Source organism: Mytilus galloprovincialis, chromosome 2, assembly GCF_965363235.1.
Source record: "Mytilus galloprovincialis chromosome 2, xbMytGall1.hap1.1, whole genome shotgun sequence".
In the NCBI taxonomy this organism is placed as follows: Eukaryota; Metazoa; Mollusca; class Bivalvia; order Mytilida; family Mytilidae; genus Mytilus; species Mytilus galloprovincialis.
In genome coordinates, this window is record NC_134839.1 from 22,349,053 (window position 1) to 22,372,359 (window position 23,307).

General features: G+C 32.6%; 1 protein-coding gene across 1 annotated transcript in view; it reads left to right on the forward strand.

Moving 5' to 3' along the window:
- The first annotated feature begins 385 nt into the window (after positions 1-385).
- LOC143063142 (cap-specific mRNA (nucleoside-2'-O-)-methyltransferase 2-like) overlaps positions 386-23,307 on the forward strand; it is a 28,778-nt gene continuing 5,856 nt past the window's right edge. The window contains exons 1-10 of the mRNA XM_076235123.1: positions 386-411; positions 1,746-2,230; positions 2,904-3,112; positions 3,633-3,830; positions 6,367-6,490; positions 8,199-8,464; positions 9,037-9,195; positions 16,501-16,638; positions 20,646-20,819; positions 22,863-22,997. Coding sequence (XP_076091238.1) covers positions 1,759-2,230; positions 2,904-3,112; positions 3,633-3,830; positions 6,367-6,490; positions 8,199-8,464; positions 9,037-9,195; positions 16,501-16,638; positions 20,646-20,819; positions 22,863-22,997 — 1,875 coding nt within the window. The 5' untranslated portion in view covers positions 386-411; positions 1,746-1,758. The remainder of the gene's footprint in view (positions 412-1,745; positions 2,231-2,903; positions 3,113-3,632; positions 3,831-6,366; positions 6,491-8,198; positions 8,465-9,036; positions 9,196-16,500; positions 16,639-20,645; positions 20,820-22,862; positions 22,998-23,307) is intronic.

Consider the following 23,307-nt stretch of genomic DNA (forward strand, 5'->3'; position numbering starts at 1 on the left):
GATTTAAACGATCTCATGTCAGTGTTTTAACTGGCTTATGAAATTTATAATAGATTCACCAGACTTGGAAGACTGCAAAGTAATCTAACTTTTTTTGTGAATTAAAATGTACTTTATGTCTCAAACATTTTCATTACATTTCATGATATCCTGGCTACTACTGAATATTTGCCTCTAAATTGTTTAAAGAAATCCCACATCGGATAGCGTCAGTTTCATCCGGATCTTGTAACCGAGTTTGTGTGTAGGTTTACTCACGCCTACATCTGGTACTCCGCCTAGGTAAAATTAGCTAGAGTGAAGGGAGAAAACCATAAAGGGAACCAGTGTAAAGTTTGTAAATAGCTTAACTGGACCCCTGCTGTTGTGTCAATCTTATCTACACCTGACTGCTGTAAAATTAATTTTAAGGTATAATCTTTTGAAAGTGACGAATTGAAAGCTTATATATTTACTGATCTCAACGATAGTCTAATATTGCATCAAATACACTAGACCATGCTTTAAGAACCGATATAGATACCATAACAGTTGTTTTTTTTGCGAAAAATAAACGTGCCCATCCACAGGCACCGTGACTTGTTTCTGTCAATAATGTGGAGTTTACTATCAACACCTGTACGAAAAATTATTTTTCTCAAGGTGTGGATAGTAAACCCCACATTGACAGAAACAAGTGCCGGTGTGCCCATCTGGTTGAAACAGATCATAAGTTTAAATTTCGTATGTCATATGAATTTCTACTATGCTTGCTTTTCACATACATACACATACATGATTATCAGATTGGGGACAACCCCCCAAATGAGAGATACCCCTCAACCTAGTCCAAATAATTATAACATCTTGCAAGGCTATTTTAATTTTTTTCCACATGCGCCCCAGCAAAAAAATCAAAATAGCCTTACAAGAGGTCATAATTATTTGGACTACCCTCAACTCACAGGTACTTGTTTCTTTTCCAATACATATGGATAGTGCTGCCTGAGAAATACTCCCTTCGACTGTGCCGAAGGGACACATATTTACATGTTTTATTTTATGCAAGCTTATCCTCATTGCTGTTTCTCTTTCAAATAAAAGACCAAATATTATACAATGTTATATTTTTCTTAATGGATCCCAAATGTAACTACTACTTGTCATACATCGAGTGAAGCAATTTCTGGGCATTTGACATCACAGATGTAGAGCTTTCATATTTTCTGGCACACAAAATGCAACCTTAAAAAATTAATAGCTGCAAGAGGGTGAAAGGAGAAGCTTCATAATTATTACCATGAATACATTTAGAACTGCTTTTCTAAAAGAGGAGTCCTCTATTTCAATTATAAATATAAAGAATATTAAAGTCCAGGAATATTCCAAAAATGGACATGTTTTGTGATATAATACCAGGTACATGTACATGTATTGTTCTTACATTTGTATCTTAGGGAAATGTTTCTAATGAATGTGACCATGATGACTTTGAAACTAAAATAGTTCTATTCTTTAATGATTGAATAACCTTTAAATACTAAAATAGCTAATATTAAACAAATGCAGAAGAATGAAACAACAACATGAACAAAAGGCAACAAATAACCTATTATTTTGTACTGAATACATCGTCTATTCTATATGTTAAACTGGTTACCTGCTAACTTATAATATTTGAGTATCATTATCAGACATTATTTATAGTGGCCACACCTGAATTTTTTTTATGAATAATATAATATTATAAATATATACTTTTTCAGAATAATGTAATAAATGGCAGGATGGAGGAAAAGAAAATTTTCCAATACAGCAGCTGAGCTACAGTTAGATCCAATTCTTCGTCAAAAAGTACAGAATGTTTTTGAAAAGAAATTCACATATTCCAAACCCAAAGGTGGCATTTGGAAGGTGCCAGAAAATTTTATCAAACATAAAGATGATTGGGAAATTAAAGAGTTAATGACCTTGAAATCAAATTTGAATAGCTTGAAAGACAAACTGAGTGATAAAGACATTGTAAAATGGCATCAGCACACAACATTTATGAATCTTGCAGGGAATGTAAATTCAGAATTACGTCAGACTGTACGTCCAGAACTATGCACACAAGCATGGTGCAAATTCTATGAAATGGTATCAGCCTATGACCTTGTTGACCTTCAAAATGATACTTTTAATTCTGTTCATTTGTGTGAAGCACCAGGAGCATTTATAACAAGCCTAAATCATTATCTTGTTTCCTCTGGTAAGAATTATAAATACTGAAAATACTACACTTAAAAAAAACATGAATTTTGCATTCTAGAAATGTAATCATTAATATATTCTAGAAATGTAATCATTAATGTATTCTCAGCTATATTAAACAATAATTAACCTTAAAGGGTGTTTGTAAAACAATCACCATAGGTCTGTGACATTGGAGGTTTTTTTTCTAGTGACAAGAAAAGTACATAGAAATGTAATAGTTCCTTAAATTGCACACAGATCATATAGGTTTATCAATTGGCAGTTGTAAATCACTGAAAAATTATTAATTTATCAACCCATCATGCTCATTGTGATTGTTCACATTAAGTTAAAGGTACAAATCTTCTATTATTCTGTGTTTGATCATCACTAGAATCATCATACATAAAAACATCAGCTGAGTCTTCTGAAACAAACAAAAACATGAAATATACCATATATATCATGATCATGCTACAGTGTCAACCCTTTGCAATTAAAATGTAGCAACTTAAATCATGATCAGGTCAAAGTCCATATCGAGTTAAAATGTTACTAGAATGTACATGTAAATGCCCTTTGATATTGAACATACATACAAAGAATGTGGTGTGCTTAGAGAGTGTATTGATAGAATGTACATTTCATGATATTCTTATAAGATGTATAAATAATGTTTGTCTGTACAGATTACAGTGGTACATGGAACTGGGTAGGTACCACACTCAATCCATATTATGAAGGAAACAACCCTAGTGAGATGATCGATGATGATAGATTTGTACGTGGTAGCTATGGCAACTGGGACTTTGGTGTAGATAATACTGGTAACCTCATGTCCTGGCAGAATATACAACAAATTAAAGATAAGGTAGCAGTGATGGGACCTGTTACACTGGTAAGTATGACAATAATGTTTTATGTAATGTAACAGATAATACATATTTTAAGGTTTTTGATAACACACTGAGGCATATAATTACAGCATTGATAAAATGAAAGACCAACAGTAATGTCTAACACTTTAAAAAATTGACTCAGCTTTAATTTACAGTCTAACACTTGGATAATTCTGATATTACACAAAACATGTTCTTGTCCTTAATAATTTGTCACTGGATGTTAAGCACCAAAATGTACATCATATATGAGTGTTCAAGTAAAGTTAATATATTGTATGATATCACCCATTTTGTTTTTTGGAAATACAAAAAATATTCAATGAGACATGAACCCGAAAAAAAAAAAAAACCACAATGCAACTAGAGGTCATCATCAAGGTCTTCAACTATAGACAAGGATCTAAACAATATGCCAAGCTTGATGGTAACTCTTTTTCAAAATAACAACCAAATTTGTTCAAAACAATAACAGGTTTCTATATATACAAATGTAATCTACATTTTACTGATTTATAGGTTACGGCTGATGGCAGTATTGATTGTCAGAATAATCCAGCAGAACAGGAGAAGGTCGTCTCAAAGTTACATTACTGTGAAGTGTTGTCATCCATTTTGATATTGTCCCCTGGAGGAAATATGGTGCTGAAGAAGTTTACAATGTTTGAATGTGATACCATTTGTTTGTTGTATCTTTTGAATTGTATGTTTACAGAGGTAGGTGAAATAGAAAAACAAAATATTTCAGAAAAAGACATTAAAAGATGGTGAGAAGTATTCTAAAAATAAAAGGACCATCATGAGAGATGACATCATGTCCTGGCTTCTTACACTCATTTCCTTAAACACAGGCATTAAAAACAAGACCTTGCTGTTCCCTTTTTTCAGAAATATTAAGATAAAACAAAAACAAAAAATGTGTTCTAAGATAAGGCCAACTAAAATTAATTAGTAGATTTTCATCCAAATTTTTGAAAATAATGGGGCGGGTGGGAGGATTTTATTTTTTAAATTTTATTTCATATGAAACCCTTTTGTGACGAGTTCTTCGTATATGCAAGTGTAATAATAAGCTTATATCATGTATACACAAGTATGAGGAATCTTACATAATATTTCAAATCCTTGAATAAATATATCTAATTGCGGCTTTAAAAACTTTTAAACAACAAAAACGTGTGAGAAATACTCTCTTCAGTTAAGACTACCTACACAAAATGTATTTGGGTTTCTAAACAATGGTTTGTATTACCATAAAATGAAGCAAATGCATTGGTATGCAACACAATTATTATGAGTACAGAATAAAATTCGTAAGGGTTCCACGGAACCCAGTGTCTCGCCTACTTTTGCTGTTAATCGCAGACTCAACAAAAATGAGGAAAAACATCAATAAAAATTTCCCTCTCGATACTGTCTTTTGATTGAAAGAAGCTTCCAAGTTTGGTAAAAAATCCGGAATAGTTTATGAATCTAATAAATGTTTTATAATCTTTAACTGCAGACTGTATGTAATGTTAACTGGAAGAAAAACTAAGTTCATTTATAAGTAAAATATGGAAAAAGTTAATTTTTTTATTACAAAATTTACTTCTGAATAATATCTTAAAATCAGAAACAAGCTTTTGTCTAAGTTTGGTAGAAATCCAGGATAGTTTAAGAACATTATAAAAATTTTAAAAACTTAAACCACAGAGTGAATGTTTTGTTTCTGGCAAAAAAAACTAAGTCCATTTATAAGTAAAATACGGAAAAGTGGAAATTTATTTTTACAAAATTTTCTTCTTGATACTATCTTATGATCATAAACAAGCTTCTGTCCAAGTTTGGTACAAATCAAGGATAGTTTATGAAAGTTATTAAAATTTTAAAAACTTTAACCACAGAGTGAATGTAATGTTTCCTCGCAGAAAAACTAAGTCCATTTATAAGTAAAATATGGAAAAGTGGAAATTTATTTTTACAAAATTTTCTTCTTGATACTATCTTTTGATCATAAACAAGCTTCTGTCCAAGTTTGGTACAAATCAAGGATAGTTTATGAAAGTTATTAAAATTTTAAAAACTTTAACCACAGAGTGAATGTAATGTTTCCTCGCAGAAAAACTAAGTCCATTTATAGGTAAAATACGGAAAAAATGGAATTTTATTTTTACAAAATTTACTTCTGGATACTTTCTTATGATCATAAACAAGCTTCTGTCCAAGTTTGGTAGAAATTCAGTATAGTTTAAGAAAGTTATTAAAATTTCAAAAACTTTAACCACAGAGTGAATATTTGTGGACGCCGACGACGACGGAATGTAGGATCGCTTAGTCTCGCTTTTTCGACTAAAGTCGAAGGCTCGACAAAAATGAAAGCTCAGAGAGTGTTGAAAATAATAGGGTTGGTACTTTATATGCAAGATGAAAATATAATTATCATGTAAAACATGAACTTAATAATTAAAAAAAAGTTGTTGTTTAATGAGTCTTTTTGGCTGTATTGGGACATTTGCTGTTTGTCAACATAAAAAGACAGCCATGGGTAAAATGCAAGGGCTTGCATAAATAAAATGTGTATGTTAGTCGACTTTTTAAATTCAATAAACGGTCATAAATCTGACAAGTTCGTGCTTGTGTTTCAATATCTATAATTCAGTCATGTTTTCTGTATCAATAATTTCCACGAATCTTGTGCTTTGGGTATCATTTACAGTTTAAATTTCCTGAGACAAAGTCATTGCATAAATAAAAAAGTCCGCAGTTTTCTAATCACAGAAATTTGTGACATGCCGCGATTTGCAGTCTTGGAAACAGCGTTTTTCTCGTAACACCAATATTTCATGTCATTCTCGTAATCAATCTTTACCCTCGGAAGATGATGTTGTCATCATAGAGCAGCGGAAAGGTAGACTTAATCATTTTGGTTAGATTTACTCGAGGTACAAAACCGCATTGAATGAAACGAAATTTTAATGGTTACCGGTAACAGGAATTAACAAAATCCGGAAATCGTAAATTTTATAAAATAAAAAAATTCAGGGCGGGGCGATTTCAGAGGGGCGGGCGGGGATGAAAATCTACCAATTAATTTTAATTGGCCTAACAGTAGAGTAGCAGGATAATATTTTAAATTAAATGAAACAGAGAATGAAAACAATAAATACATTTTACAAGGCTCAGTATATTTCCCTATACATAATGTCTATACATTTCTTATTTTTATTATCCATTACATTATTTATGATACTATGATTTTTCTCTAAAACAGGTGACTGTATTTAAACCAGCTACAAGTAAGAGTGGTAATTCTGAAGTTTATTTGATCTGTTTGGGATTCTTAGGTGTAGACAGTATACAGGGACAGATAGAACAACTGTGTGAAAAATATTTCAGTAAGTTGACAGTATCAATAATAAGATTTTATATATCATTGTTAAGTAGGAGGGACTTATCATTCCAAATTCTGATACAAATATAGACAAGATTTTAAAGATTTTGTGTCATTGATGGATACCCTATGTATATATCCTTTATTTTTCCATGATAGGCAGTGCTTAAGATAAACAGTTTACAATAATCATGGTCATGGAAGTACTTAAATGAGATGAAGATATCTGTTTACTGGTGTTGAAATGACATTTGGCACTCATACCACATCTTCTTATGTCTATTGTTTGGTTATAGTTGATTAATTCCTGCCTGCTTGAAGTCTAGCAGAAAATATTAATTTCATATTCAGGATGATATCATTTTATTGTCGAGCCTGCAACTTTTGTTGCAGAAAGCTCGACATAGGGATAGTGATCCGGCGGCGGCTACAGCGGCGGCGGCGGTGTTAGCTTACTACTTAAAAGCTTTATATTTTAGAAGGTGGAAGACCTGGATGCTTCATACTTTGTATATAGATGCCTCATGTTACCAAGTTTCCGTCAGTCACATGTCCAATGTCCTTGACCTCATTTTCATGGTTCAGTGACCACTTGAAAAAAGAGCAGATTTTTTGTAATGTTGAATTCTCTCTTATTATATGTAATAGGATAACTATATTTGATATGTGCGTACCTTGAAAGGTCCTCATGTCTGTCAGACAGTTTTCACTTGACCTCGACCTCATTTCATGGATCAGTGAACAAGGTTAAGTTTTGGTGGTCAAGTCCATATCTCAGATACTACAAACAATAGGGCTAGTATATTCCGTGTATGGAAGGACTGTAAGGTGTACATGTCCAACTGGCAGGTGTCATCTGACCTTGACCTCATTTTCATGGTTCAGTGGTTATAGTTAAATTTTTGTGTTTTGGTCTGTTTTTCTCATACTATATGCAATAGGTCTACTATATTTGTTGTATGGAATGATTATAAGGTGTACCTATCTAGCCGGCAGATGTGATGTGACCTTGACCTCATTTTCATGGTTCAGTGGTCAAAGTTAAGTTTTTGAGTTTTGGTCTTTTTATCTAATACTATATGCCATAGGTCATCGATATTTGGTGTATGGAAATATTTTATGATTTTTATGTCAGTCGCGCAGGTTTTATTTGACCGTGACCTCATTTTCACGATTCATTGCACAGTTTTAAGTTTTTGTGTTTTAGTCTATTTTTCTTAAACTATAAGTAATAGATCAACTATATATGTTGTATAGAAGCATTGTTAGCTGTACATGTCTGCCTGGCATGGTTCATCTGACCTTGACCTCATTTTCATGGTTCATTGGTCTTTGTTTAGTTATCTTGGTTAATGTTAAGTTTATGTGACAGTTGTATTAAAGCTTAGCTTTATACTTAGGACTATCAACATAATATCAATGATTAGTATAGAAGGCGAGACATTTCAGCGTGTGCACTCTTGTTGAGATATGAATCACAATTTGAGGGTGATTTTTTACCCTTACAAAGTAGCTGTTTGCAAAAAGACATGTCACTACTTAGACTTCTGTTGAGGTAAAGACCTGAAATATATAAATTTTTCTTGTAGAGTAAAAGTTTCATATTAGAAAACTTCCCATGTTACATAAATAAATTGATAATATAAAAATGTTCACCAGATGGATGTATTATTTGAACATGTATTTACATCTGTTGTAATCTTCCATTACAGGTCCAGCAGAATCAAGCACTGAGATTCATTGCCTATTCAGTAAAGATGAAATTCCAGAAGACTTTCTACAACAACATATCAAATGCTGCACCTACTTCACGTCACTCCAAGAAGAGACAATCCAGTCAAACTTAAACTACTTTGAAAAAATATCAGATGACTTCAGCCAAGAAATCATTGGAATGAAAGTTTGCTGCACTGATCTATATTTCTCCAAATATAATGTCAAATCTATACCAATGTATTTAAAGATCACACAACCTCAGGTACCTATCTTATTTTAATTAAATAAGTGGTCTAAGTAGTTACTACTGTAATCACTAGCCAGTCAACACTGAGGTTGTGAGTTTGAACCCTGCCCATGAAGGTGCACTCAACTCCAATTTCAATTGACTACGATTGTCAGTTTTCCTATCAATGGGAGGTTTTTTACGGATACTCTGTCTTCCTCCACAAAAAGTTGGCGTTTAAACACAAAAAAATAATAATAATTCTAGTAAAACTGTTTCATTGTAGTGACAACTTGCTAAAATTTTGTTAGACAAAGACAAAAAGGTCATCAAATTGGCCTATAGTAATTAGAACAAAGTATTTATTTTTAGATATCTTAGATATATTGAAGATATTTTATACTTGATTGATGTTCTAAGAATAATGTATTGTTGGTTAACTGCAATATATCCCTTAGAAAAAGAAACAAGTTGTTGGACATATGAAAATAAGACAGCAACCAAACGGCAAAAGAATGGTCATTTGGCATCCACACTAATTTAAGAATAATAGTTTGATATTTGAATATAAAATCAATTCAAAAGTATTATCCTTTTTTTTTTAACAGAAACCACAAAAGAAATCTTGTAATCATCGTTACAGGGAAATAAAAAGAAATGAAGGCTCATACAATGATAGAGTTAGAGTGCAGGCACTACAATGGGAACAGAGAGTGCTCCAGTATGACACATATGACATGTATGACAGCTGTGTGGAATGGTTTCGGGTATGATCATTTATTTCTTAGCATTGTTGTCAGTAAAACAAATACTTTAGTATTTATTTCTAAAATGTCTCTGCTTATACTCTACGCCTCCTTAGGCCCTTTTGGAATGACAATATAGAATAGTTCTTTTTAATGTATATACATGAATATAAATCTATTCGTTAGGCTTAAATTAAAAGATTGTTTGTTTGCAGTTTACCGACCGACCCTTGAAAATCCTCCCGACTGTGAAAATTTTATTGCTTTAAATTTGAAGAAATTTTTTTTAATACTTCTATTGACGCAATCCGGAACTTTGGGTCCTTTCCGGAAATGATTTAAAGTCTGGGTCAATTACGCATTTCAAGTTCGGTTTTTCTTAGCTTCCCGTCAAGCGTTCATGTGACCATTTAATGATAAAGCATATGGAAATTGTTTACGGGTATCCATGAAGTCATGGAGGAGTACTTTACGCTGTCGTCTTGTGTCAATTTTAAGACAAATAACAAACAAAAAAGTTTATTAGTAAACTGTTTATACAGATTCAGGCACATGTAATGATGTGTGATGATATCATTGACGATGATGCAGCGGATATTCATAACTGACACGATAACCATTCTCTCAAACAAATCGGGTACAGAATCTGTGGAGCCTGACTTTATGGAATCAATTTCAGTGGTTAAATAATTCGACAGCAGCTTGAAGTATGGCATATTTTCTACAAATCGTTGTGAAGACGACAAAGATGAAACCACTCCTCCGTGACTTAAATCTTCATGGATATCTGTAAACATGCCTGTACGAAGAAAGGGCTCATTTGAAATGTTAATGGATATAGATCATGCCAAATCAATAAGAAGCAACCCTAACTACACAAAGATGTAGAGAAAATGAATGGTTAGCTTGAAAAATAAATATACTCTCTCTATATTAAATCTATCTTCGATTGCAATGAGTATGCTCCTTTAGGATAAGGGGGGCTGCCCCACTCATTGCAATTATTCTCTTTCTTACAATATTAAATATACCCAAACTGTGTGGCCTGTGTGAATTCAATTAAAACATGTCCTTAGGAGTATGCTGCCAATTTTTTTTATGCATTAAAAACATTTCAGTACAGACCATTTACTTTTAATGGGGTGCTATGGATTTCACCCCAAACTTTAGATTTCTTTGGTTTTCATTAAAGCCTGGCAAAAATACAACCTTATCACATATAATTAAATATTGTTAGAAATATGAAAACAGTCGAATGTCTTAATACTTTTTTTTCAAGTTGCCTTTTTTAGCTCACATGGCCCGAAGGGCCAAGTGAGCTTATGCCATCACTTGGCGTCCGTCGTCGTCCGTCGTCTGTCGTTGTCGTCTGTGGTCGTAAACTATTTCAAGAATCTTCTCCTCTCAAACTACTAGGCCAAATACTTCCTAACTTTAACTGAATGTTCCTTAGGGTATCTAGTTTATAAATTGTATCCAAAGTTTTGATCTATAAACAAACATGGTCGCCATTGCTAAAAATAGAACATAGGGGTCAAATGCAGTTTTTGGCTTTTAACTCAAAAACCGAAGCATTTAGAGCAAATCTGACATGGGTAAAATTGATTATCAGGTCAAGATCTATCTGCCCTGAAATTTTCTGATGAATCGGACAACCCGTTGTTGGGTTGCTGCCCCTGAATTTGAAATTTTAAGGAAATTTTGCTGTTTTTGGTTATTATCATGAATATTATTATAGGTAGAGATAAACTGTAAACAGCAAAAATGTTCAGCAAAGTAAGACCTAAAAATAAGTCAACATGACTGAAATGGTCAGTTGACCCCTTTAGGAGTTATTGCCCTTTATAGTCAATTTTTAACCATTTTTCATAAATCTTAGTTATCTTTTACAAAAATCTTCTCCTCTGGAACTACTGGGCCAAATTGAACTAAACTTGACCACAACCATCATTGGGGTATCTAGTTTGAAAATTGTGGCTGGTGACCTGGCCAACCAACCAAAATGGCCGCTGTTACTTAAAATAGAACATAGGGGCCAAATGCAGTTTTTGGCTTATATCTCAAAAACAAAAGCATTTAAAGCAAATCTGACAGGGTAAAAATGTTCATTAGGTCAAGATCTATTAGCCCTGAAATTTTCAGATGAATCAAACAATCCATTGTTGGGTTGCTGCCACTTAATTGGTAATTTTAAGGAAATTTTGCAGTTTTTGGTCATTATCTTGAATATTATTATAGATAAAGATAAACTGTAAACAGCAAAAATGATCAGCAAAGTAAGATCTACAAATAAGTTAATATAACCAAAATTGTCAATTGACCCCTTAAAGACAAATCCCTCTATTGTTTATGCGCATATACAAGCGCAACAGTACTATGCCGTCAGCGGTTTGTGACGTCGCGGTTTCCGCGAACTGGAAACGTCTATTAGAGTTATTCCTCTTTGAGCCGATGGAGAGAGTGACAATCGTTTTGATAAGTTAATTTTCCGAGAAAAAAAATGAAAATTGTTTTTATATAATAAACATGTTCCAGAATTGGATAAAATATGAGAATGAAAAGAGAGTCAACTATACAGCAATCTAACAACAACAAATACACAAAAATGACTGCAAAGAAAAGATACAGAATCTGGATACTCGACAGAAAGATGAGCCAATCAAATTATAATATAATACTTTTTTCCTTAATTTTCTATATGTATAGACTTTCGTTCTTAATTATATCGATATTTTACAAATCATTAAGAAAGTACGAAAATCATCAATCATTCTGGACATGTCCTCAAAATTCAATGTATCTTTAGCAATAGGTACATAACGTGCCTATATATGGATATGGCAAATTGCACTGACGTATTTTGAATGTGTACGGCACTTACATTTTTACATGAATATAATAATTAGATTTCTGATAAACACCAACAAAACAGTAACCTAACGACGTGTACATGTAAAACAAAGTACATCTAGAGAAGTTAACATAAAAGCTTCTAACATTCTAGGTTTTTTATATGACCATTCCGAGTTTGTTCCGATTTACCAAATTTGATATTTATGTGCAAGGTGCGCAATTTTTGTATGAAAAAAACATAATCGTGTCTGTGTTAAAAAGTTGTCGGAATGAAGAATTACAGAGGAATGCATATGGAAAAAATCAATTAAAAGGAGATTTGAGAAAAGAGGTCGGACTAGGTTTTATCCATACTCACGGTATGACATCTGTATGAGTATACTTAGACTGAATTTCTAGCAACATTACGGAATATTTCGACATTCTTTGATGCCTAAGGATGAATGATCAAAACAGATATGATGATAATTAGACCCCGTTAACACTTGCACGGAATTGAAATAAAATCTATCTCTGAAGAGCATCTCTCGTTTTCGATCTTTTAAGAACTTGTGCGTTTACATTTAGTATACATTGCATATCTAAAATAATCGGTCTAACCATTTCGATAACAAAAAATCGTAGAAAATTGAATAAGGAAATATTTGGTTCGTGAGATAATTATATGCTTCTGCATTTATTAATTTTATTTTTGATTAACATGTCATAAGTAATCATAAACAAAGAATTGTCAGAAAAAAAATTACGTATAACGGAAGATGAGTAATTTACAGAAAATAAAAAATAATAATGAATAAATACAATTGAAAAGATATTTTTTAAAAGGTGCACCGAATACCACACGTATAGTAAGCGAATATGGAACGAATAAGTAACAGGGCATCAGTTGAGCACTGAAACGAGTATTTACGCCTTAGTATAGGGTTATTTTACCTCTTAGAACCACTATATAGCATCAGAGGCAAGAAAAAAAAATGGAAAAGATTTGTTTAAAAAGGTGTTACCTTTAACAAACATATTGTAAGCGAATAAGTAGCAGGTCATCGGTCTAGCGCTAAAACTGGTACATACACGGTAATAGGTATGTTTCACTTTTAAGAACCCATACCTAACACCAGAGACAAGAAAACAATTGAAAAGATTTGTTTCGTAATAGGTGCAACGTATTTCAACGTATAAGCAAATAAGGAACGAATAAGTAATGGTATCAGTCGAGCGCTGAAACGGGTCCTGTCTCAACTCAGGAGTCGGTAATTAAGGGGTTGTTGTTTGTAAAAGAACTACATCTATTAGTTTTTCATTAATTTTGTTTTGTTATTTTCTAGTTTGAATTGTGTTACATTTGTCCTTTTGGGACCTTTTGTAGTTGTTTATGCGGTATGGGATTTGCTCAATGTTGTAGGCCGTACTTTGACCCATAGTTAATAATTTCCTGTGTCAATTGGTCATTTGTGGAGAATTGTGTTATTTGCAATCATACCACATCGTCTTTTTTTATTTATATATTTTCAGAAGAATGACGCAAAAAACGTCGAATATATTTATTTGGTTTTTATTATCTCTATGGCACGTTCTGTCAAATCATTTGAGAATAAACACTGAAATCAGCTTTTTTTAAGAACATTTTTAAACTGACCATGCGCAGATTTATTTTCATATCTACATATAACACTTGGAATTTTATATCGATTGATTGATTGAAAAGTCGATCACGATGTATATAAAACGTTTTCATTTGAAGAAAAATCGGTCTTTTAAAACTACATCTGGAGATGGAATGTTTACGTCCGATTGAAGATCAATCTTTCTCATTTTTGCAATACTAAAGATCGGCGATCTCAGAAATGATCGATCTTTATTGTTAGTGGAAACGGAGTCTTATATTTTAAATCTTATATTTCTAATGATTTTAAGTAATTATCATCTAAATAAAAAGGAACAACATTCTTAAACGAAATTAAAATTCATGATATATACCTGAAGCTAAATTCTGTCTTGTCTTTCAGATATACTTTGATTGAACAATGATATTATATAAAAATGTCTTCACTATTTTAAAAAGAATTTCTGTTAAACACATAGTGCTAGCACTATGAATAACCTGAAATGAAATGTTCATAGAAGCATTCGTGTGTACATTTGTACAACGCATTGTTTTCCAACCACCGCATTTATATTACGTGTCTGTGATTATATACTGACTTAAAACTAAGTACTATCATGTGTAGATTAATGTGAATTTATCGTAGTTTAAAACAAACAAACAACAAATCAGCAAATAACGAGAACTGGGTTGTCCCTAATTTGTAAGAATATATCCTAAACCGGCCGAACGTCTTTCGACGTTATTTTTAGAATTGGCGCAATATGTTCCCGCCAATTCAAATTGTTACCCCCTTTTTAGAAATATCTCTTTTTCCATTACGGTGACCCCATCTTTTTATTTCCTTATTTTGTTTAGATATAAACAACGCATATTCTATTGAAGACTCATGGAGAAATTATTGGTCAATTTTTTTTAAACTTAATTTTTTTATAGGTATTTCACAATAAAAAAGGCGGGAAAACTATTATAGCAACTTATCATTACTATTTTCCACTCAGAAAATGGTGATATTATTAAAATAGTTTGTATTAACAACTAGGTTAACAAAACAGACAAGTTTTTATTGGATACGGACTTTTAAAAAAATATTACACTGCTATTGAGTAGAAGTCCCAATTTCCAAATTCCGTGAAAAAGATGGCGTTTTAAATCGAAAACGAGGTCGGTGACCCCATTTTTTTATTTGCTTATTTTAAAGCTTTTACCTAGCCTAAAGTAAAACTAAAATATAAAGAAGATATTATTGGTAGATCTGAATAGAAGGATTTGTCTTTAAGGGGTTATTGTCCTTTAATGACAATTTTTCACAATTTGTTCATCATATTTGCTAACTTTAAAAAATCTTCTCCTCTAAAACCACTCAACCAAATTCAACCAAACTTCATTTGCATGATCAGTAGGGTGAATAAAATAAACTTTGTGTTTTATTTTCTATTTCGTCAAAAAACATGGCCGAAGGCATTGTTTACCAGGTGAGCGATTCAGGCTCTTGAGAGCCTCTTGTTTCAATTGAGGAAGATTCAATGGTTATTTTTTTTATTAAAAATACACTCTTTAATACATTGTCTTATAAATCTTTAATATCTACATTTTTCTGATGAAAATACTCTACTCATGAAAACATTCTAGTCAAGAAGCATACATGTCTGGACTCTGAATATATTTCTTTAAAACAGTTCTAGTCATAATGACATTCCTTGTTTATAAAAGTGTTCCAGTATTTAATAATTATACCATATTTTATGTCATAAATTGGATAATGACACTATGTTAAAGTTTCAGTTTTGGTTAAAAAGTTTTTTATCTGAAAATGCATATTCATTTGATGTTGGTTTTCAGCATGTCCAGTGTTTGTTGTTTTAAAATGTTTTTTTTTCTTCACAAGAAACTTGGTTTAGTGTAACTGCTTGTTTAAACTGTATTTTGGCTGATAAAATAAAATATTTTTCCTACCTACCGACCCTTCAGTCTGAAGGTACAGTCGGAAAACTGCAAACAAACATATTTTTAAGGTTGGCCTTACTGGAAAAGTTTGGTCTCATAGACTTGAAAAAGAAACCTCACTTGTATTTATCCAAATGTGATTATACAGGACCAAATACAAACAATAACAATGGTGCTTCTGCTACCCTTTGTAATAAACTTTACTTGAGAGGCTCCTTTAAGGTGGTACTAAACACCTTGATTAAAATTAATTTGGCTTCAGTAAAACCTTAGCCAGATGCTATGATAAAATATTATCTGCAGTTGAAAGGGGCTTAAGTTTATATTGAATTCCAAAAGACAATTCAATTTTCAATATCGAACAAAGTGAGCTATTGTAAAACTGTTTTAAATTTGGTAATTTTTAAAAATAAACAGAAGTTTCAACATAAATAATTAAGATATAACTGTATTGTATATTAAGCTCAGACGGCATCAATTGGGGATTTGATGGTCGCAAATTAAGTTTACTGGTGACGCGTTAGCAGAGACAGTAAACGGGTATTTTCGACCATCAAATCCCCAATTGATGCCGTCGGAACTTAAAATACAATATTGTTATCTCCATTCTAATGAAACTGACAGAAAACCACGTTAAAACATGTAATGAAAATCTGTCAAATGCCGTCTGCGCTTGCGAGTACGTCCCATTGCATCAATTGCCATGTAAAAAAGTAACGTTATCCAATCAAAATGAGCGTTACAGACGTTGTTGCATTAGAATTCAGATTAATCAGTAAAAGTTCACAATTTAAAATGTTATGTTAAAATAGAAGCAGTTATTAAACATCTATTTCTATGTAAAATTTGTGGTGATTCAGCCAGATTAACAGAGGATCAAAATACCATTAAAAGATTTAAAAAAGCTTGTATTTTTTAAACAGACCCTGTATCCCCTGGAAGAAGATGAAGTTAAGAACTGGGCATGTGTAACAGGATATCAGGTCACTACAATCATGAGTTCCAGATTTTGTGATGGAAAGTTTGTTCAACAAGCACAAGATATTGGTATTAACTGGAAGGTATATATTTTCCCCAGAACCTCTTTTTAGCTCACCTGGCCCAAGTCGTTAGCTTTTACAAAAATCTTCTCCTCTGAAACTACTGCGCCAATTTTTACCAAACTTGGCCACAAACATTATTAGGGTATCTAGTTTAAAAATTGTGTCCGGTGACCCAGCCAACCAACCAAGATGGCCGCCATGGCTAAAAATAGAACATAGGGGTAAAATGCAGTTTTTGGCTTATAACCCAAAAACCAAAGCATTTAGAGCAAATCTGACAGGGGTAAAATGGTTAATCAGGTCTAGATCTATCTGCCCTGAAATTTTGAGATGAATCGGACAACCCGTTGATAGGTTGCTGCCCCTGAATTGGTAATATTAAGGAAATTTTGCTGTTTTTGGTTATTATCTTGAATATTATCATAGATAGAGATAAACTGTAAACAACAAAAATGTTCAGTAAAGTAAGATCTACAAATAAGTCAACAGGACCAAAATGGTCTGTTGACCCCTTTAGGAGTTATTGCCCTTTATAATCAATTTTTAACCATTTTTCGTAAATCTTAGTCATCTTTTACAAAAATCTTCTCCTCTGAAACTACTGGGCCAATTTTTACCAAACTTGGCCACAATCATTATTAGGGTATCTAGTTAAAAAATTGTGTCCGATAACCTGGCTGACCAACCAAGATGGCTGCCATGGCTAAAAATAGAACATAGGGGTAAAATGCAGTTTTTGGCTTATCACTCAAAAACCAAAGCATTTAGAGCAAATCTGACATCAGGTAAAATTGTTTATCAGGTCAAGATCTATCTGCCCTGAAATTTTGAGATGAATTGGACAACCCGTTGATAGGTTGCTGCCCCTGAGTTGGTAATTTTAAGGAAATTTTGCTGTTTGTGGTTATTATCTTGAATATTATTATAGATAGAGATAAACTGTAAACAGCAAAAATGTTCAGCAAAGTAAGATCTACAAATAAGTCAACAAGACCAAAATGGTCTATTGATTTCTTTAGGAGTTATTGCCCTTTATAGTCAATTTTTAACCATTTTTCGTAAATCTTAGTTATCTTTTACAAAAATCTTCTCCTCTGGAACTACTGGGCCAAATTAAACCAAACTTGGCCACAATCATCATTGGGGTATGTAGTTTAAAAATTGTGTCCCGTGACCTGGCCAACTCACCAAGATGGCCGCCATGGCTAAAAATAGAACATAGGGGGTGAAATGAAGATTTTGCCTTATAACTCTGAAACCGCAGCCTGTAGAGCAAATCTGACATCGGGTAAAATTGTTTATCAGGTCAAGATCTATCTGCCCTGAAATTTTCAGATGAATCTGACAACCTGTTGTTGGGTTCCTGCCCCTGAATTGGTAATTTTAAAGAAAATTTTGCTGTTTTTGGTTATTATCTTGAATATTATTATAGATAGAGATAAACTGTAAACATCAATAATGTTAAGCAAAGAAGATTTACAAATAAGTCAACATGATGGAAATGGTCAATTGACCCCTAAGGAGTTATTGTCCTTTATAGTCAATTTTTAACAATTTTCATAAAATTTGTAAATTTTAACTAACATTTTCCACTGAAACTACTGGGCCAAGTTCATTATAGATAGAGATAATTGTAAGTAGCAAGAATGTTCAGTAAAGTAAGATGTACAAACACATCACCATCACCAAAACACAATTTTGTCATGAATCCATCTGCTTCCTTTGTTTAATATTCACATAGACCAAGGTGAGCGACACAGGCTCTTTAGAGCCTCTAGTTTAGCTCACCTGGCCCGAAGGGCCAAGTGAGCTTTTCTCATCACTTGGCGTCCGGCGTCCGTCGTCGTCGTCGTCCGTCGTTAACTTTTACAAAAATTTTCTCCTCTGAAACTACTGGGCTAATTTCAACCAAACTTGGTTACAATCATCATTGGGGTATCTAGTTTAAAAATTGTGTCCGGTGACCCGGCCAACCAACCAAGATGGCCGCCATGGCTAAAAATAGAACATAGGGGTAAAATGCAGTTTTTGGCTTATAACTCAAAAACCAAAGCATCTAGAGCAAATCTTACAGGGGTAAAACTGTTTATCAGGTCAAGATCTATCTGCCCTGAAATTTTCAGACAAATCGGACAACCCGTTGTTGGGTTGCTGCCCCTGAATTAGTTATTTTATGGAAATTTTGCAGTTTTTGCTTATTATCTTGAATATTATTATAGATAGAGATAAACTGTAAACAGCAATAATGTTCATCAAAGTAAGATTTACAAATAAGTCAACTGACCGAAATGGTCAATTGACCACTTTAGGAGTTATTGCCCTTTATAGTCAATTTTTAACCATTTTTCGTAAATCTTAGTAATCTTTTACAAAAATCTTCTCCTCTGAAACTACTGGGCCAAATTTATCCAAACTTGGCCACAATTATCTTTGGGTTATTTGTTTAAAAAATGTGTCCGGTGACCCGGCCAACCAACCAAGATGGCCGCCACGGCTAAAAATAGAACATAGGGGTAAAATGCAGTTTTTGGCTTATAACTTAAAAACCAAAGCATTTAGAGCAAATCTGACATTGGTAAAATTGTTTATCAGGTCAAGATCTATCTACCCTGAAATTTTCAGATGAATCTGACAACCTGTTGTTGGGTTGCTGCCCCTGAATTGGTAATTTTAAGGAAATTTTGCTGTTTTTGGTTATTATCTTGTATATTATTATAGATAGAGATAAACTGTAAACAGCCATTATGTTCAGCAAAGTAAGATTTACAAATAAGTCAACATGACCGAAATGGTCAGTTGACCCCTTTAGGAGTTATTGCCCTTTATAGTCAATTTTTAACCATTTTTCGTAAATCTAAGTAATCTTTTACAAAAATCTTCTCCTCTGAAACTACTGGGCCAAATTTATCCAAACTTGGCCACAATTATCTTTGGGGTATTTTGTTTAAAAAATGTGTCCGGTGACCCGGCCAACCAACCAAGATGGCCGCCACGGCTAAAAATAGAACATAGGGGTAAAATGCAGTTTTTGGCTTATAACTTAAAAACCAAAGCATTTAGAGCAAATCTGACATTGGTAAAATTGTTTATCAGGTCAAGATCTATCTACCCTGAAATTTTCAGATGAATCTGACAACCTGTTGTTGGGTTGTTGCCCCTAAATTGGTAATTTTAAGGAAATTTTGCTGTTTTTGGTTATTATCTTGTATATTATTATAGATAGAGATAAACTGTAAACAGCCATTATGTTCAGCAAAGTAAGATTTACAAATAAGTCAACATGACCGAAATGGTCAGTTGACCCCTTTAGGAGTTATTGCCCTTAATAGTCAATTTTTAACCTTTTTTCGTAAATCTTAGTAATCTTTTACAAAAATCTTCTCCTCTGAAACTACTGGGCCAAATTAAACCAAACTTATCCACAATCATCTTTGGGGTATCTAGTTTAAAAAATGTGTCCGATGACCTGGCCATTCAACCAAGATGGCCACCATGGCTATTGATTGATAGGTTGCTGCCCCTGAGTTGGTAATTTTAAGGACATTTTGCTGTTTTTGGTTATTATCTTGAATATTATTATAGATAGAGATTATTTAAAAATTTGAAAATCTGAGGTATCACACTATCATATGTAAGTCTTTAAACTTAGTTTCAGCATATTCAGCAAAGATAAATATGATTTACAAGTCATTTAGTTGATATACTGTGTAGTTTAGTGTCATCAAAGTTCTTTTATTAGTACCAAAAGAAGCCAGAAAAGTACTTGAAATGGCGAACCAGTTGTAAGTAAAGATATCATTTTTTATGATCAAGAAGTGAGTCAACATATCTCTTCACATATAGTATTTGTAAGGATTATGGCTTAAACAAATAGTGTTTCTACTAAAGCCTAGCGCTAAGGTTTTAAAGTTGCTAGTGTTTTCTAAAGCATGATAACCTTATTGTTTTTTTGCTGTCTGACTTTTCTAATATGATTGATTGTGACTCTTATCATATTTGGTCATCATTTGTTTTCTTTTTTACAGATTGAAGAATCCAAGATGGCTGACATTACAGCAGATTGTAATGTGTCATCAATCATTTCATCATTAGATATATTGTTTAACCAATCAGTGTATGATTTTCCATGTCATGTGACCATTGTATCATCTGCTGAATTGAAATGTGATGAAATTCAGAAGCAGGAGTATGTAAACAAGGTAACCATAGAACTAGTTTTAGATTTGTTTACTGTTGACAAAAGTTATTCTTGAATTACTGTTCCTGTAAACTACTTTTAATTTTTTTATATGAGATCAATAAAAACTTCTATTAATTATTATACGACCGCAAAAATTTTAATTTTTTGTCGTATATTGCTATCATGTTGGCGTCGTCGTCGTCGTCCGAATACTTTTAGTTTTCGCACTCTAACTTTAGTAAAAGTGAATAGAAATCTATGAAATTTTAACACAAGGTTTATGACCACAAAAGGAAGGTTGGGATGGGTTTTGGGAGGTTTGATCCCAACATTTTAGGAATTAGGGGCCAAAAAGGGCCCAAATAAGCATTTTCTTGGTTTTCGCACTATAACTTTAGTTTAAGTGAATAGAAATTTATGAAATTTTGACACAAGGTTTATGACCACAAAAGGAAGGTTGGGATTGATTTTGGGAGTTTTGGTTCCAACAGTTTAGGAATTAGGGGCCAAAAAAGGGCCCAAATAAGCATTATTCTTGGTTTTCGCACAATAACTTAAGTATAAGTAAATAGAAATCAATGAAATTTAAACACAAGGTTTATGACCACAAAAGGAAGGTTGGGATTGATTTTGGGAGTTGAGGTCCGAATAGTTTAGGAATTAGGGGCCAAAAAGGGGCCCAAATAAGCATTTTTCTTGGTTTTTGCACCATAACTTTAGTATGAGTAAATAGAAATCTATGAAATTTAAACACAAGGTTTATGACCATAAAATTTTTGGTCCTGTTTTCAAATTGGTCTGCATTAAGGTCCAAAGGGTCAAAAATTAAACTTTGTTTGATTTTGACAAAAATTGAATCCTTGGTGTTCTTTGATATGCTGAATCTAAAAATGAATTTAGATTTTTGATTATTGGCCCAGTTTTCAAGTTGGTCCAAATCGGGGTCCAAAATTAAACTTTGTTTGATTTCATCAAAAATTGAATAATTGGGGTTCTTTAATATGCCGATTCTAACTGTGTATGTAGATTCTTAATTTTTGGTCTCGTTTTCAAATTGGTCAACATAAAGGTCCAAAGGGTCCAAAATTAAACTTAGCTTGATCTTCACAAAAATTGAATTCTTGGGCTTCTTTGATATGCTGAATCTAAACATGTACTTTTGATTATGGGCCCAGTTTTGAAGTTGGTCCAAATCAGGATCCAAAATTATTATATTAAGTATTGTGCAATAGCAAGAAATTTTCAATTGCAGATTATTCAGCAATAGCAAGAAATCTTCAATTGCACAGTATTGTGCAATAGCAAGAAATTTTCAATTACACAGTATTGAGCAATAGCAAGAAATCTTCAATTTCACAGTATTGTGCAATAGCAAATATTTTCAATTGCACAGTATTGCGCAATAGCAAGAAATATCTAATTGCACAATATTGTGCAATAGCAAGAAATTTTCAATTGATTGGAGTTATCTTTCTTTGTCCAGAATAGTAGTTGAATCAACTTAAACCATTGTTTTATACAATATACAATGTATATTCACTTTTACTACCAACTGATAAATTAAAACAATCTTTACCATTCAGTGATAACAAGCACTTGTTTTACATTTTAATATTTTATGATGTATTTAAATGAGTAGTTATTGCTATTTTTTCAATTTTTTTGAAAGGATTAATATTCAACAGCATAGTGAATTGCTCAAAGGCAAAACAAACATTTTAAGTTCATTAGACCACATTCATTCCGTGTCAGAAACCTATGCTGTGTCAACTATTTAATCACCGTCCAAATTTAGAGCTAAATCCAGCTTGAAAGTTGTGTCCATACTTGCCCCAACCGTTCAGGGTTCAACCTCTGCGGTCGTATAAAGCTGCGCCCTGCGGAGCATCTGGTTTTTAAATATGTTCTTTTCTTAGCATATTTTGAGCTGTTCATCCAGTATTTGCTAATGTTGAAAATAATTATATCAAACAGTACTTATTGCTTTAAAATGTCTTTTTAAAGAGAAAAAAATCAAGAGTAACAAGCTTCCTATGGGCTGAACCACATATGTTTTTTATAGGTAACCACAGTTGAAGATATAACAGAAGTATGTGATCATACAATACTGGTATACTTAAATATATTCAACACTAGTACTGAAACAGATATTACCTCACAGAGAACTCTGCTGAAGAAACTGACAAAGATGTTTCAGGTAATAAGATAAATATTCTCAATCAAATATCAGGAAACTTATACATTATGCTTGTGACCACCAAACACAGATTAAATTCAAATAAGGTGGCATCCATTTTTTGGCTCTCAAGTTATGTTCCTTTATAAATGGAAAATTTGCTCAATAGGTTTGAGTTGGTACATTGACTGTTGCATATTTACAAGTGGGTTCATTTGTCCATGAATCTATTCTTATTCTAATTTTTATTTTTTCTTCATAAATGAGAGGAAAATAAGGTCCAACTTTATGCTTCACTCACCAAGAGAAGACAATAAGTACACATAGTTTT